This window comes from Poromitra crassiceps (genome assembly GCF_964638095.1).
Source record: "Poromitra crassiceps genome assembly, chromosome: 4".
Classification (NCBI taxonomy): Eukaryota; Metazoa; Chordata; class Actinopteri; order Beryciformes; family Melamphaidae; genus Poromitra; species Poromitra crassiceps.
Genome location: NC_139626.1, coordinates 24,377,632 through 24,393,467, shown reverse-complemented (window position 1 = coordinate 24,393,467; position 15,836 = coordinate 24,377,632). Strand labels below are relative to the sequence as shown.

The 15,836-nt window shown below is 42.3% G+C and overlaps 1 protein-coding gene across 1 annotated transcript in view; it reads right to left on the bottom strand.

The window, feature by feature from the left end:
- Positions 1-1,175: 1,175 nt before the first annotated feature.
- Positions 1,176-15,836, bottom strand: part of LOC310775686 (uncharacterized protein) — a gene marked incomplete at its 3' end in the record, with an annotated part of 47,215 nt that continues 32,554 nt past the window's right edge. Inside the window, exons 25-53 of the mRNA XM_083635835.1 lie at positions 15,512-15,691; positions 15,071-15,339; positions 14,563-14,708; positions 14,146-14,474; positions 13,623-13,802; positions 13,181-13,449; positions 12,668-12,813; positions 12,276-12,579; positions 11,719-11,881; positions 11,278-11,546; positions 10,786-10,931; positions 10,394-10,697; positions 9,846-10,008; positions 9,404-9,672; positions 8,896-9,041; positions 8,504-8,807; positions 7,928-8,090; positions 7,486-7,754; positions 6,993-7,138; positions 6,601-6,904; positions 6,306-6,468; positions 5,786-6,054; positions 5,535-5,680; positions 5,135-5,432; positions 4,835-5,006; positions 4,466-4,731; positions 4,199-4,308; positions 3,952-4,027; positions 1,176-1,231 (exon numbers count right to left, since the gene is read on the bottom strand). Of these exons, the coding sequence (XP_083491961.1) occupies positions 1,176-1,231; positions 3,952-4,027; positions 4,199-4,308; positions 4,466-4,731; positions 4,835-5,006; positions 5,135-5,432; positions 5,535-5,680; positions 5,786-6,054; positions 6,306-6,468; positions 6,601-6,904; positions 6,993-7,138; positions 7,486-7,754; positions 7,928-8,090; positions 8,504-8,807; positions 8,896-9,041; positions 9,404-9,672; positions 9,846-10,008; positions 10,394-10,697; positions 10,786-10,931; positions 11,278-11,546; positions 11,719-11,881; positions 12,276-12,579; positions 12,668-12,813; positions 13,181-13,449; positions 13,623-13,802; positions 14,146-14,474; positions 14,563-14,708; positions 15,071-15,339; positions 15,512-15,691 (6,025 nt within the window). The remainder of the gene's footprint in view (positions 1,232-3,951; positions 4,028-4,198; positions 4,309-4,465; positions 4,732-4,834; positions 5,007-5,134; positions 5,433-5,534; positions 5,681-5,785; positions 6,055-6,305; positions 6,469-6,600; positions 6,905-6,992; positions 7,139-7,485; positions 7,755-7,927; positions 8,091-8,503; positions 8,808-8,895; positions 9,042-9,403; positions 9,673-9,845; positions 10,009-10,393; positions 10,698-10,785; positions 10,932-11,277; positions 11,547-11,718; positions 11,882-12,275; positions 12,580-12,667; positions 12,814-13,180; positions 13,450-13,622; positions 13,803-14,145; positions 14,475-14,562; positions 14,709-15,070; positions 15,340-15,511; positions 15,692-15,836) is intronic.

The window sequence follows — 15,836 nt, the reverse complement described above, 5'->3', positions numbered from 1 at the left end:
TAGCTACTTAACCCATTGATACCTGATGCAGCATTTGCGTGTATATCCCTCATTTGTGTGTGTATCCCTTTAAGACCGCAAACCGCATCATACGCGGTTCGCGGTCTTAAAGGGATACACACACAAATGCTGCATCAGGTATCAATGGGTTAAATGAATGGCTCACCCAACAATGAAAGTTCATAAGTCAACTCACCGTCGTTTGAAACAGCAGTCTACAGGGCAGCTAACGATAGCGCAGCTAGCTAGCACAGCTTCAAATCACCTTCTTGGTTATTTGGAGTTCCAAAAACAGAGAGATGATTATCATGATAGTCAATTAATGCAGCAGCCAGAGCTCAAATCATAGCCCATCATGCATACGAAAAAATTATTATTAACTCAATAAATAAGCCCACTGCAAAGTCAATCAAATGACCTTTGTCAAAGATGTAAAATGCAGTTATATATGTCGACATGAATTTGATATAAGAAGCCGAAAGTAGGCTACATCAGTGCACACGCACTATCGCACTAATATCAGCATCACACACCCCTAACACCCAAACATGCATCGAATCATTAGACTCCTGAACCAGCAGGATATGATGACAATACATAGGCTATCTTAACCTAATCGTTTGAATGACCAAAGATCAACCATAGAATTGTGTCGGAGCAGCACTGAGAGAGGGAGAGAGGGGGGGGGGGGGGGGTGACTTTGAAAGAGAGAGGAGGGAGAGATAAAGAGGGAGCAGACGGCACTGTCCCCGGTATTGGAGCAAAGCATTAAGAGAAAGAAAATGAGAAATAAACGAATAATGTAAGAACTGCCACAAGGCACTCACTTTATTTGCAGATCCATGCGCCTTCCCCTCGGAACAAAGATGCTTTATTGTAGAAGTCTTCCTTATCAGGTGTATTCCTCAATTTCTCCTTTTCAATTGAAATCAGAGCCAAGAAGGAGGAAAGCCTATCCTGTTCCATCGTATATTGTGAGTCTTAATGCGTTTTATGCCGAAAAGGTCCTCTCCACAGATGCGGTTGTAGCAGGTATCGATAAGACCAGCTTTGTGGCCTCTGATACAGTCTCCTGCAGCGCCATGTCAATGCGACTCTAGTCTTACCAAAAGTTTTCAGGGCTATGGCTTGGCTATCTGAGAGTGTATGAGGGTCGTGGATTTGTCATGCAGCCTTCAGCCAAGCCCAGCCCTCGGTAGATTGTTCAGGTCGCAGTAGATGCACGCTGTCGCTGGGTGGAGAACAGTAGACACGGGGAGCACAACAGCTTGCTAGTCTGGCTGCATGCGCCACTCATTCTTTCGGTACCATTCAGTTTGAAAAGTCCTCACGATCCGCCAGGTCAGGTGTTGGCTTTCCATTTTGCGACCACGGTCTTTCCCCCCCTCAAAACTACAAAAGTAAATGTTGCAAATTGTTTTAACTGGGCAATATCCATGTTGGTAGGCGAAATCAATGCAGCGATAGCTAGCGAAAACTCACAGCCCGCCACAAGTGCAGAGGTCAGAGGACGGCGAGCGAGACGGGTGTCAGGGAGTCAAAATTAATGCAAGAAATCGCCGTACCTGTTGAGAAGCAGGAAAGCGCATCCTCATCCTTATAACAATCAGGGTGATGTCAAAACAACAATAAATCACCTCAAAACACCCGGAACCGCGGCAGTTAACTAGTATGATGTGAGTTGTGCCAAACAAACAAACGTTAATATCTCAAAAACTATACATGACATCGCTTATATTTTGACATTATGAGTAACCTCGCGTCACGAGAAGAGCCTGGCCTCCGTTCACAATTGATGTTGTCACCCTGCCTGGTTCCGGCCTAGAGCCCGCCCTAGACAGGAAGTAACAGCGGCAACTTTTACGTTAACTTGACGATTAGACACACGTATCAGAACGGCAAATAACAAAACAAAAAATGGACGTACCGAACGAAGTTTTTGAAGAAGTTCTTGTAGAAACATTGCGGATTCACAATCTCACATATTTTAAGCCAATAGAGAAGCTTTGCATCAGACAATTAATCGAAGAAAGAGACGTCAAGCTAACGGCAACAAAGACGTTTTTTGGCGCACTTTCTTCCGGTGTTCCTTCCTTCTGGTTCCGTGGTTTACGCCCCCATGACAAACAGCGGGGTGAAAGGTGCCCAGACTACATTATGAGTGAGAGCAGAGGCTGCTCAAGAGTTTGATGTATAATATATGCATGTCGTGTTATATACCGTATATATATATATATATATATATATATATATATATATATATATATATATATATATATATATATATATATATATATATATATATATATATATATATATATATACCTATATATATAGGTATATATATATATAGGTATATATATAGGTATATATATATATATATATATATATATATATATATATACCTATATATATATATATATACCTATATATATATATATATAGGTATATAGGTATATATATATATATATATATATATATATATATATATATATATATATATATATATATATATAGCCTATATATAATTTATATTTGCTTCTTATCAATCTAGGTGAGGCAGTGCATACCCTGCCTTCCCTGACTATTAATATAATTAATTTCACTATAATTCTATCCATAAGTATGACAATTACAGAATGTGTGAATATTTTGGTTATGGGTTCATACACTTTCTGTAATAAAACATCTAAAAGCTAAAATCTTATCAGATGGGGGCCCCTGGGGGGAAATCATAAGGGTCCGAGGTCTAATTTGTGTTAGTTTAGGCGTGTGAAAATGTTTGAGAACCACTGGTCTAAAGAACTAGGACCCGGCGGTCACTCCAGCTGTTTTGGCGAAGGCTGATATGGGGCTTCTGAGCTAACGTAAACTCGCTGATAAACCTTTCAGATGTTTTCAAATGACATGAGGGTTAGTATCTTAATACATCCATGGGGTGAGTAGAAATAATGACAGCATTTTCATTTTTGGGTGAACAATTTTTTTTTAACGATGTACATTTCTCTTCGCTAGTGTGTGGTTCATAAAGGACATTTGAAAGGAGGGTAATGAACACTTATAATCTTCAGATTCTAGCCTAATCTCTAAAGTAATTGAATTGTATCTTTATGTTGCTTAATTGCTTTGCTTCCTCGCTAAAGGCTGCAATATGTATTTGATATAACTTTTATTAATTGCGTGTGGATTGGTAATGTCTTGGATTAAATTATATATAATCCACCATACATCCAATGAAAAGTCATTTATGTTTTATGCTTCATCAATATTTATTTCACATATAATAAAATAATTACCTTATTATGCTTTAACAATTGCAGTTGAAAGAAGTTGACAGTCAACTTAAAACAAAATAGAAAAAAACTTCATTTTGCATGTAGAACGACAATGGAATAGTCAATGAATACATTAAAGTGACAAGCTTCTTTAAGTGACAACATATTTAAGAGGTATTTGCAGATAAATTTACAATGAATTTGTTTAGAAAACATTTAATCATGTATAATCCTTAGTTACTGCTGTTTTTCATTTTTGTTGTAAATAAAAAAATATAAACATTTACTAGTATCTCATTACTTACATGAAGATGAAAATTTTACAAGCCTGTTTGTTCATGGCTTTTTCAGTTTGACCTACAGTATAGTGCAAGTGCCTTTACCCAGAATTTGCATGAACCCTTATGAAGAATCTACAAAGATGTCAGTCAACTTGACTTATTAAGTGCATTGATAAAGTACTTTCACCCCCTCATGACAACAGACTATCAGCATGACAGCAGGAACATGGAGAGAATGGGGACAGTGAGGGAGAGGAGTAAGGAAACAGAGAAAACAGATGCATTTCCAGTAGCAGTTGTTGCAGGTGAAGGCATGTCACCCACTTTCTCCTTTAGGAAGGACCCAAATCTTGATGTTTTGGCAAAGGTCTGTATATCTGAACGGACATGTCTACTTTCCTCTACATTGACTACAGCCACGTGGAACCAAGAGGAATCTGACTTGCACAGCAGAGGTCCGCCCTGATCGCCCTGTAAGGAAATAAAGAAGAAGAAAAGAACATTAATGAAAGTTTTGGTCCTCCTGATACAACTGATACTCCTATTCTGAACATGCACCAACATCTATCATCTATAGACTGATGGCAAGGCAATCAGAGTTTGGTACATACAATAGAAGCCCTGGCAGATGTGATAACTTACCTGCTGAATGTCCATGGCATAAGTGCAGATGTTCTCAGGGTCAGAATCATTCCCACAACTTGTCACATTTGTCTCCAAGTCCCGTAGAACTGAGCCAGCTCTGACATTGCCTACAATAATTATATTTACTCAGATGAATACAAGCAGTCATACAATCAGTAATGTCTGGTCAAACACAAAGTAACATAATGAAAGATCTCAGAAAATTACAATGTCAAACCAACACTATTTCAACAAACAATGAGCAGAAAAGCTTCATGGATTTACCTCTGATCTTGTTCCCTTGCCCCCAGCCTGCCACCCAGCATTGGCTTCCAATGGGGAAGGATCTTGAATTGGTTTGGTCCACACACACGGGCTGTATATAATCACTGTAGCTGACTGGTTTAGCCAGCTGCAGTACTGCAATGTTGAAACCCGTCATGGTGCTCACTGCGATGTTCATAACATCCAAAGACAACTCAAACTCTTCTGAGCCGCTCACAAGTCGCTGGCCCAGGTGCACATTCCACTCGCTGACATTTGGATTTGAGCTGCAAGGAGAATATAGCATCCTCACAAATTAATTTTCACTCCTCAGTGGTGTTAATTTAATAATGCATAAAACATGATTTGATATATAAATTAGATACTTACCTGGAGAAGCACTGGGCAGCAGTCAGGACAAAGTTATCGCTGATAAGGGTTCCTCCACAAATGTGGACTCCGTCTTTATGGAGACTGACCATCCAGGGCCAAGTCCCCCCAGCCACAAACCCACTGTCCCCTACCGCACGACTATTTATAGGGGCATGACCACACACTGACTCTGAATGAGAAAGAATAACATTGAAAAAAGCAGAGTAAAAGAAAAACTATGAGAAGATACTTTTTGCCATAAAAGACAATGTTGCACCTTGGCAGGAATCTTTTTTCAAACGGAAAAAAAGTACTCACGTATGGGCCTGGTTATAGCCTCAGTAGTACTTTTTGCAGGCATGATGGGTGAAATTGTTGTAGGAGCTGGCAGACCAGGACAGGTGTAGCTGCTGTCAGCATCCAGCCCACTGGAGGTAAACTGGACAAAGCCTGGCTTGTCAGTGCTGATGTGGGAGTTGATCCAGGACTGGTAGCGGGACACTCTGGAGTAGACTCCTGGCAGATTGGGCCGAGCGCAGCCAAAACCAAAACTAACAACTCCAGACTGGACCCAGACAGAGTCCTGCTGGCTCACCATGGGACCTCCTGAATCACCCTGAATTATGAACAAAGGGACATTTAACGTCATTGCAATTTACAAAATCAAAACTTAAAATTTTCAATAAATTATGGACAGAAAACGAGAACTAGTTAATACCTGACACGAGTCCTTGCCTCCTGCCAGAACACCAGCACAGATCATGTTGTCTGTGATTGTGCCGACTCCATTGAGACAGTTACACTGTCTGTTGCCCACAACTGGCACCTCCACTTCTTGTAGAGTTTTGGGAAATGGCAAAGGGACTGAGGGACATAAAGAAAGAGAAAACGGGTTACTCCAACAGGCCTGCTGCAATGTTAGATATGCATTGCTTCCAAAAGAAGCTTTGATAAAGATGTCAGTCTCACCTCCCTCCTGGATTCGGCCCCAGCCAGTGACCCAGCTATCAGTACCATTGTTGAACACACTGCCACTGGCTGCCAGACAGACCGGTCTGATGTAGTCTGTGAATTTGACTGGTGAGGAGAGTCTGAGCAGAGCAATGTCGTTGTCACTTGTGGCACTGTCATAAGTTGGATGTAACTCTATCTCAGCAACAGGGCTGGACACTTCATTTGGGTTTTTGCCTTTTAGGTTGTGACGACCCAGCGAAACCAGCCAACCAGATGTACTTGAACTGCAGTAAAAAAATAAAAAATAAAAAAGGGGGGGGGGGGGGGAGCAATAGGCATTATACACAACAATCTTGAAAACCTTTTAGTGATGTTTGATTTGATGTCATTTGAAAAGGGAATTTTTGTTCCAAAAGCATTGTTTGTGTATGTAAAACACAATTATGTTAGTGAATATTAGAGCAAAGATGGTAGGGTGACTATGAAACCAACAACTTTTCTATAAATACTGCCTACCTGCCACATGGTTACCCACCTGGAAAAGCAGTGTGCAGCAGACATCACCCACTCCTTGTTGATGAGGGAACCACCACAAACATGGCGGCCAAACCTCTGCAGACTAACCTGCCAGGGCCAACTTCCAGCTGGAGCATCTTCACCTCCAACTATCCTGTTGTTGAGTGGAGTGATGCCACACACTACAGACAGTGCCAACAAGAAAACAAATTTTTTGAAGTTGAAGAAATTGCACATGTGAAGCTTGAGGACTCGCATTGTCTATGAAAGGGAGAATTAAGGCAAAATATATAAATGTAATGTGAGATACATACATTCAGCACTTGAAAGAGCAGATGGTGGATCTGTGGGTGCAGTTGTAATGGCTGGTCCTGCGGTAACAGGACCTGGCAGACCAGGACAGGTGTAGCTGCTGTCAGCATCCAGCCCACTGGAGGTAAACTGGACAAAGCCTGGCTTGTCTGTGCTGATGTGGGAGTTGATCCAGGACTGGTAACGGGACACTCTGGAGTAGACTCCTGGCAGATTGGGACGAGCGCAGCCAAAACCAAAACTAACAACTCCAGACTGGACCCAGACAGAGTCTTGCTGGTTCACCATGGGACCTCCTGAATCACCCTGAGGAGATGGAGAGGGTGCGTCTAAGAATTCCATCTTATCCTCATCACATTTGTCAACAGCTGACACATTCCATACAGCAGCCTACCTGACACGAGTCCTTGCCTCCTGCCAGAACACCAGCACAGATCATGTTGTCTGTGATTGTGCCGACTCCATTGAGACAGTTACACTGTCTGTTGCCCAGAACTGGCACCTCCACTTCTTGTAGAGTTTCAGGGAAGGGAAGTGCCACTGAAAACAACAAATACTGACAAATGAACAAGACTATTCAACTGAAGATGTCAAATGAGCCAAAAGACTCAGAAATGAACAATCTATAAACTAAGTCACATCCTTAGCCTGCTAGCTGATGCATCATTACAAGCAATTGAAATCACAGATTAGGGTCACAGATGGAGAATGCATTTGTATGCTTGTTCGATGTGCTTTGTTCCAGTTCTTTAAGTTCTGAAGTAAATATCTATCTAATGACTTCCATTTGTGAAATATTCAAATAACAAAGTTCTACTGTATCAGTAGTAATCATGATCAAAGCCATAGCTCAAAGAAAAGTGCCATGGAATCACAATGTTTCTCACCTCCCTCCTGGATTCGGCCCCAGCCAGTGACCCAGCTATCAGTACCATTGTTGAACACACTGCCACTGGCTGCCAGACAGACCGGTCTGATGTAGTCTGTGAATTTGACTGGTGAGGAGAGTCTGAGGAGAGCAATGTCGTTGTCACTGGCGTCACTGTCATAGCTCGGATGCAAGATGATTTCAGCAACAGTTCTGGACACTTCATTTGGGTTTCTGCCTTGTAGGTTCTGACGACCGAGCGAAACCTGCCAGCCAGACGTACTTGAACTGCAGGGAAAATGAACGTTTTTTTTGGGTTGATTTGTGATTTAAATAGAACTGTTTGGTTCAAATGTGTGTTTTGCCACTCCAAACTGAATAATTTCAGTGACGTGATTAACATTAGTATAGACTGAGACACTGAAAAATGTATTATCTTTTCTTATATTATGGTTACCCACCTGAAGAAGCAGTGAGCAGCAGACACCACCCACTCTCTGTTGATGAGGGAACCACCACAAACATGGCCGCCAAAGCTCTGCAGACTAACCTGCCAGGGCCAACTTCCAGCTGGAGCATCCTCACCTCCAACTATCCTGTTGTTGAGTGGAGTGGTGCCACACACTACAGACAACAGTGATCTGGTAAGTGTATATGAAATTCACAGTGCTGAATCCTACTCAATATTTACACAAAGTACTGCAAAGAAATAGAGACTAAGGCAGCAATTATAATACATATTTAGAGTCAACAAGTCATTAATCAATATTGTTCAAACACATCTGGCTGAATTGGTTGATGAACAGATTAAGTGGTAGATTAAGTAGATTAAGTGATTAAGTACTTGTTGCCAGTTTGACCGATCCATCTAGGTTGGAAAATAACAGAACACCACAAAATCTGAAAGCTGAAAACTATGAAGAGCTGTGATAGCTGGAGCACTCATGTTTTGACATATCTGTAGATGATTCATCAACTGTCTATGAAGGGGGAAATGATATATATTTGAAACAGAATGGCTTCAGTAGGATACTTACAATCAGCACTTGAAAGAGTAGATGGTGGATCTGTGGTTGCAGTTGTAATGGCTGGTCCTGCAGTAACAGGACCTGGCAGACCAGGACAGGTGTAGCTGCTGTCAGCATCCAGCCCACTGGAGGTAAACTGGACAAAGCCTGGCTTGTCAGTGCTGATGTGGGAGTTGATCCAGGACTGGTAACGGGACACTCTGGAGTAGACTCCTGGCAGATTGGGCCGAGCGCAGCCAAAACCAAAACTAACAACTCCAGACTGGACCCAGACAGAGTCCTGCTGGCTCACCATGGGACCTCCTGAGTCACCCTGAGGAGATGGAGAGGGTGCGTCTAAGAATTCCATCTTATCCTCATCACATTTGTCAACAGCTGACACATTCCATACAGCAGCCTACCTGACACGAGTCCTTGCCTCCTGCCAGAACTCCAGCACAGATCATGTTGTCTGTGATTGTGCCGACTCCATTGAGACAGTTACACTGTCTGTTGCCCAGAACTGGCACCTCCACTTCTTGTAGAGTTTCAGGGAAGGGAAGTGCCACTGAAAACAACAAATACTGACAAATGAACAAGACTATTCAACTGAAGATGTCAAATGACCCATAAATGGAAAAGTATCCAATCTCATGTTGAATGTTATTTGGTAATAGTTGATACATAATTACAATCAACTGCAATTGCAGATTAGAGTCACAGCTGGAAGATGCATGTTTGCTCCTTTTATCTACTTTGTTCCAGTTCTTTAAGTTTTGAAGCAAAAGTCTCTCTAATGACGTCCATTTGTGAAATAGGCTATTTGAATAAACAAGATTCTACTGGAACATCAGTGAATAGGTATTGATAATAGTAATTGATAATAATAATTGATGATAATAAAGTGCCATGAATCACAATGTTCCTCACCTCCCTCCTGGATTCGGCCCCAGCCAGTGACCCAGCTATCAGTACCATTGTTGAACACACTGCCACTGGCTGCCAGACAGACCGGTCTGATGTAGTCTGTGAATTTGACTGGTGAGGAGAGTCTGAGCAGAGCAATGTCGTTGTCACTGGCGTCACTGTCATAGCTCGGATGCAAGATGATTTCAGCAACAGTTCTGGACACTTCATTTGGGTTTCTGCCTTGTAGGTTCTGACGACCGAGCGAAACCTGCCAGCCAGACGTACTTGAACTGCAGGAAAAATGAATGTTTTTTTTTAGTTGATTTGCGATTTAAACGGAACTGTTTGGTTCAAATGTGTGTTTTGCCACTCCAACCTGAATAATTTAAATGGTGTGAATGGCATTAGTATAGACTGAGACACTGAAAAATAAATTATCTTTTCTCATATTATGGTTACCCACCTGAAGAAGCAGTGAGCAGCAGACACCACCCACTCCCTGTTGATGAGGGAACCACCACAAACATGGCCGCCAAAGCTCTGCAGACTAACCTGCCAGGGCCAACTTCCAGCTGGAGCATCCTCACCTCCAACTATCCTGTTGTTGAGTGGAGTGGTGCCACACACTACAGACAACAGTGATCTTGTAAGTGTATATTAAATTCACAGTGCTGATTCCTACTCAATATTTACAGAAAGTACTGCAAAGAAATAGAGACTAAGGCAGCAATTCTAAGACATATTTAGAGTCAACAAGTCATTAATCAATATTGTTCAAACACATCTGGCTGAAATTGGTTGATGACCCATTGTTAAAGTAGTTGCTGCCAGTTTGAGCGATCTAGGTTGGAAAATAACAGAACACCACAAAATCTGAAAGCTGAAAACTATGAAGAGTTGTGATAGCTGGAGCACCCATGTTTTGACATATGTGTAGATGATTCATCAACTGTCTATGAAGGGGGGAAATGATATATATTTGAAACAGAATGGCTTCAGTAGGATACTTACAATCAGCACTTGAAAGAGTAGATGGTAGATCTGTGGTTGCAGTTGTAATGGCTGGTCCTGCAGTAACAGGACCTGGCAGACCAGGACAGGTGTAGCTGCTGTCAGCATCCAGCCCACTGGAGGTAAACTGGACAAAGCCTGGCTTGTCAGTGCTGATGTGGGAGTTGATCCAGGACTGGTAACGGGACACTCTGGAGTAGACTCCTGGCAGATTGGGCCGAGCGCAGCCAAAACCAAAACTAACAACTCCAGACTGGACCCAGACAGAGTCCTGCTGGCTCACCATGGGACCTCCTGAGTCACCCTGAGGAGATGGAGAGGGTGCGTCTAAGAATTCCATCTTATCCTCATCACATTTGTCAACAGCTGACACATTCCATACAGCAGCCTACCTGACACGAGTCCTTGCCTCCTGCCAGAACACCAGCACAGATCATGTTGTCTGTGATTGTGCCGACTCCATTGAGACAGTTACACTGTCTGTTGCCCAGAACTGGCACCTCCACTTCTTGTAGAGTTTCAGGGAAGGGAAGTGCCACTGAAAACAACAAATACTGACAAATGAACAAGACTATTCAACTGAAGATGTCAAATGACCCAAAAGACTCAGAAATGAACAATCTATAAACTAAGTCATATCCTTAGCCTGCTAGCTGATGCATCATTACAAGCAATTGAAATCACAGATTAGGGTCACAGATGGAGAATGCATTTGTATGCTTGTTCTATGTGCTTTGTTCCAGTTCTTTAAGTTCTGAAGTAAATATCTCTCTAATGACTTCCATTTGTGAAATATTCAAATAACAAAGTTCTACTGTATCAGTAGTAATCATGATCAAAGCCATAGCTCAAAGAAAAGTGCCATGAATCACAATGTTTCTCACCTCCCTCCTGGATTCGGCCCCAGCCAGTGACCCAGCTATCAGTACCATTGTTGAACACACTGCCACTGGCTGCCAGACAGACCGGTCTGATGTAGTCTGTGAATTTGACTGGTGAGGAGAGTCTGAGCAGAGCAATGTCGTTGTCACTGGCGTCACTGTCATAGCTCGGATGCAAGATGATTTCAGCAACAGTTCTGGACACTTCATTTGGGTTTCTGCCTTGTAGGTTCTGACGACCGAGCGAAACCTGCCAGCCAGACGTACTTGAACTGCAGGAAAAATGAAAGTTTTTTTTAGTTGATTTGCGATTTAAACGGAATTGTTTGGTTCAAATGTGTGTTTTGCCACTCCAACCTGAATAATTTAAATGGTGTGAATGGCATTAGTATAGACTGAGACACTGAAAAATAAATTATCTTTTCTCATATTATGGTTACCCACCTGAAGAAGCAGTGAGCAGCAGACACCACCCACTCTCTGTTGATGAGGGAACCACCACAAACATGGCCGCCAAAGCTCTGCAGACTAACCTGCCAGGGCCAACTTCCAGCTGGAGCATCCTCACCTCCAACTATCCTGTTGTTGAGTGGAGTGGTGCCACACACTACAGACAACAGTGATCTTGTAAGTGTATATGAAATTCACAGTGCTGATTCCTACTCAATATTTACAGAAAGTACTGCAAAGAAATAGAGACTAAGGCAGCAATTATAATACATATTTAGAGTCAACAAGTCATTAATCAATATTGTTCAAACACTTCTGGCTGAAATTGGTTGATGAACCATTGTTTAAATACTTGTTGCCAGTTTGAGTGATCCATCTATTGGAAAATAACAGAACACCACAAAATCTGAAAGCTGAAAACTGAAAACTATGAAGAGCTGTGATAGCTGTAGCACTCATGTTTTAAAATATGTGTAGATGATTCATCAACTGTCTATGAAGGGGGGAAATGATATATATTTGAAACAGAATGGCTTCAGTAGGATACTTACAATCAGCACTTGAAAGAGTAGATGGTGGATCTGTGGTTGCAGTTGTAATGGCTGGTCCTGCAGTAACAGGACCTGGCAGACCAGGACAGGTGTAGCTGCTGTCAGCATCCAGCCCACTGGAGGTAAACTGGACAAAGCCTGGCTTGTCAGTGCTGATGTGGGAGTTGATCCAGGACTGGTAACGGGACACTCTGGAGTAGACTCCTGGCAGATTGGGCCGAGCGCAGCCAAAACCAAAACTAACAACTCCAGACTGGACCCAGACAGAGTCCTGCTGGCTCACCATGGGACCTCCTGAATCACCCTGAGGAGATGGAGAGGGTGCGTCTAAGAATTCCATCTTATCCTCATCACATTTGTCAACAGCTGACACATTCCATACAGCAGCCTACCTGACACGAGTCCTTGCCTCCTGCCAGAACACCAGCACAGATCATGTTGTCTGTGATTGTGCCGACTCCATTGAGACAGTTACACTGTCTGTTGCCCAGAACTGGCACCTCCACTTCTTGTAGAGTTTCAGGGAAGGGAAGTGCCACTGAAAACAACAAATACTGACAAATGAACAAGACTATTCAAATGAAGATGTCAAATGACCCAGAAGTGGAAAAAAATCCAATCTCATGTCGAATTTTATTTGGTAATAGTTGATACATAATTACAATCAACTGCAATTGCAGATTAGAGTCACAGCTGGAAAATGCATGTTTGCTCCTTTTATGTACCGTACTTTGTTCCAGTTCTTTAAGTTTTGAAGCAAAAGTCTCTCTAATGACGTCCATTTGTGAAATAGGCTATTTGAATAAACAAGATTCTACTGGAACATCAGTGAGTAGGTATTGATAATAGTAATTGATAATAAGAATTGATGATAATAAAGTGCCATGAATCACAATGTTTCTCACCTCCCTCCTGGATTCGGCCCCAGCCAGTGACCCAGCTATCAGTACCATTGTTGAACACACTGCCACTGGCTGCCAGACAGACCGGTCTGATGTAGTCTGTGAATTTGACTGGTGAGGAGAGTCTGAGCAGAGCAATGTCGTTGTCACTGGCGTCACTGTCATAGCTCGGATGCAAGATGATTTCAGCAACAGTTCTGGACACTTCATTTGGGTTTCTGCCTTGTAGGTTCTGACGACCGAGCGAAACCTGCCAGCCAGACGTACTTGAACTGCAGGAAAAATGAAAGTTCTTTTTTTGTTGATTTGTGATTTAAACGGAACTGTTTGGTTCAAATGTGTGTTTTGCCACTCCAACCTGAATAATTTAAGTGATGTGATTGGCATTAGTATAGACTGAGACACTGAAAAATAAATTATCTTTTCTCATATTATGGTTACCCACCTGAAGAAGCAGTGAGCAGCAGACACCACCCACTCTCTGTTGATGAGGGAACCACCACAAACATGGCCGCCAAAGCTCTGCAGACTAACCTGCCAGGGCCAACTTCCAGCTGGAGCATCCTCACCTCCAACTATCCTGTTGTTGAGTGGAGTGGTGCCACACACTACAGACAACAGTGATCTGGTAAGTGTATATGAAATTCACAGTGCTGATTCCTACTCAATATTTACAGAAAGTACTGCAAAGAAATAGAGACTAAGGCAGCAATTATAATACATATTTAGAGTCAACAAGTCATTAATCAATATTGTTCAAACACTTCTGGCTGAAATTGGTTGATGAACCATTGTTTAAATACTTGTTGCCAGTTTGAGTGATCCATCTATTGGAAAATAACAGAACACCACAAAATCTGAAAGCTGAAAACTATGAAGAGCTGTGATAGCTGGAGCACCCATGTTTTGAAATATGTGTAGATGATTCATCAACTGAATGAAGGGGGGAAATGATATATATTTTAAACAGAATGGCTTCAGTAGGATACCTACAATCAGCACTTGAAAGAGTAGATGGTGGATCTGTGGTTGCAGTTGTAATGGCTGGTCCTGCAGTAACAGGACCTGGCAGACCAGGACAGGTGTAGCTGCTGTCAGCATCCAGCCCACTGGAGGTAAACTGGACAAAGCCTGGCTTGTCAGTGCTGATGTGGGAGTTGATCCAGGACTGGTAACGGGACACTCTGGAGTAGACTCCTGGCAGATTGGGCCGAGCGCAGCCAAAACCAAAACTAACAACTCCAGACTGGACCCAGACAGAGTCCTGCTGGCTCACCATGGGACCTCCTGAGTCACCCTGAGGAGATGGAGAGGGTGCGTCTAAGAATTCCATCTTATCCTCATCACATTTGTCAACAGCTGACACATTCCATACAGCAGCCTACCTGACACGAGTCCTTGCCTCCTGCCAGAACACCAGCACAGATCATGTTGTCTGTGATTGTGCCGACTCCATTGAGACAGTTACACTGTCTGTTGCCCAGAACTGGCACCTCCACTTCTTGTAGAGTTTCAGGGAAGGGAAGTGCCACTGAAAACAACAAATACTGACAAATGAACAAGACTATTCAACTGAAGATGTCAAATGACCCTGAAATGGAAAAAAATCCAATCTCATGTTGAATTTTATTTGGTAATAGTTGATACATAATTACAATCAACTGCAATTGCAGATTAGAGTCACAGCTGGAAAATGCATGTTTGCTCCTTTTATGTACTTTGTTCCAGTTCTTTAAGTTTTGAAGCAAAAGTCTCTCTAATGACGTCCATTTGTGAAATAGGCTATTTGAATAAACAAGATTCTACTGGAACATCAGTGAATAGGTATTGATAATAGTAATTGATAATAATAATTGATGATAATAAAGTGCCATGAATCACAATGTTCCTCACCTCCCTCCTGGATTCGGCCCCAGCCAGTGACCCAGCTATCAGTACCATTGTTGAACACACTGCCACTGGCTGCCAGACAGACCGGTCTGATGTAGTCTGTGAATTTGACTGGTGAGGAGAGTCTGAGCAGAGCAATGTCGTTGTCACTGGCGTCACTGTCATAGCTCGGATGTAAGATGATTTCAGCAACAGTTCTGGACACTTCATTTGGGTTTCTGCCTTGTAGGTTCTGACGACCGAGCGAAACCTGCCAGCCAGACGTACTTGAACTGCAGGAAAAATTTACGTTTTTTTTGGTTGATTTGTGATTTAAATGGAACTGTTTGGTTCAAATGTGTGTTTTGCCACTCCAACCTGAATAATTTAAATGGTGTGAATGGCATTAGTATAGACTGAGACACTGAAAAATGTATTATCTTTTCTTATATTATGGTTACCCACCTGAAGAAGCAGTGAGCAGCAGACACCACCCACTCTCTGTTGATGAGGGAACCACCACAAACATGGCCGCCAAAGCTCTGCAGACTAACCTGCCAGGGCCAACTTCCAGCTGGAGCATCCTCACCTCCAACTATCCTGTTGTTGAGTGGAGTGGTGCCACACACTACAGACAACAGTGATCTGGTAAGTGTATATGAAATTCACAGTGCTGATTCCTACTCAATATTTACACAAAGTACTGCAAAGAAATAGAGACTAAGGCCACAATTTGAAGACATATTTAGAGTAAACAAGTCATTAATCAATATGGTTCAAACACATCTGG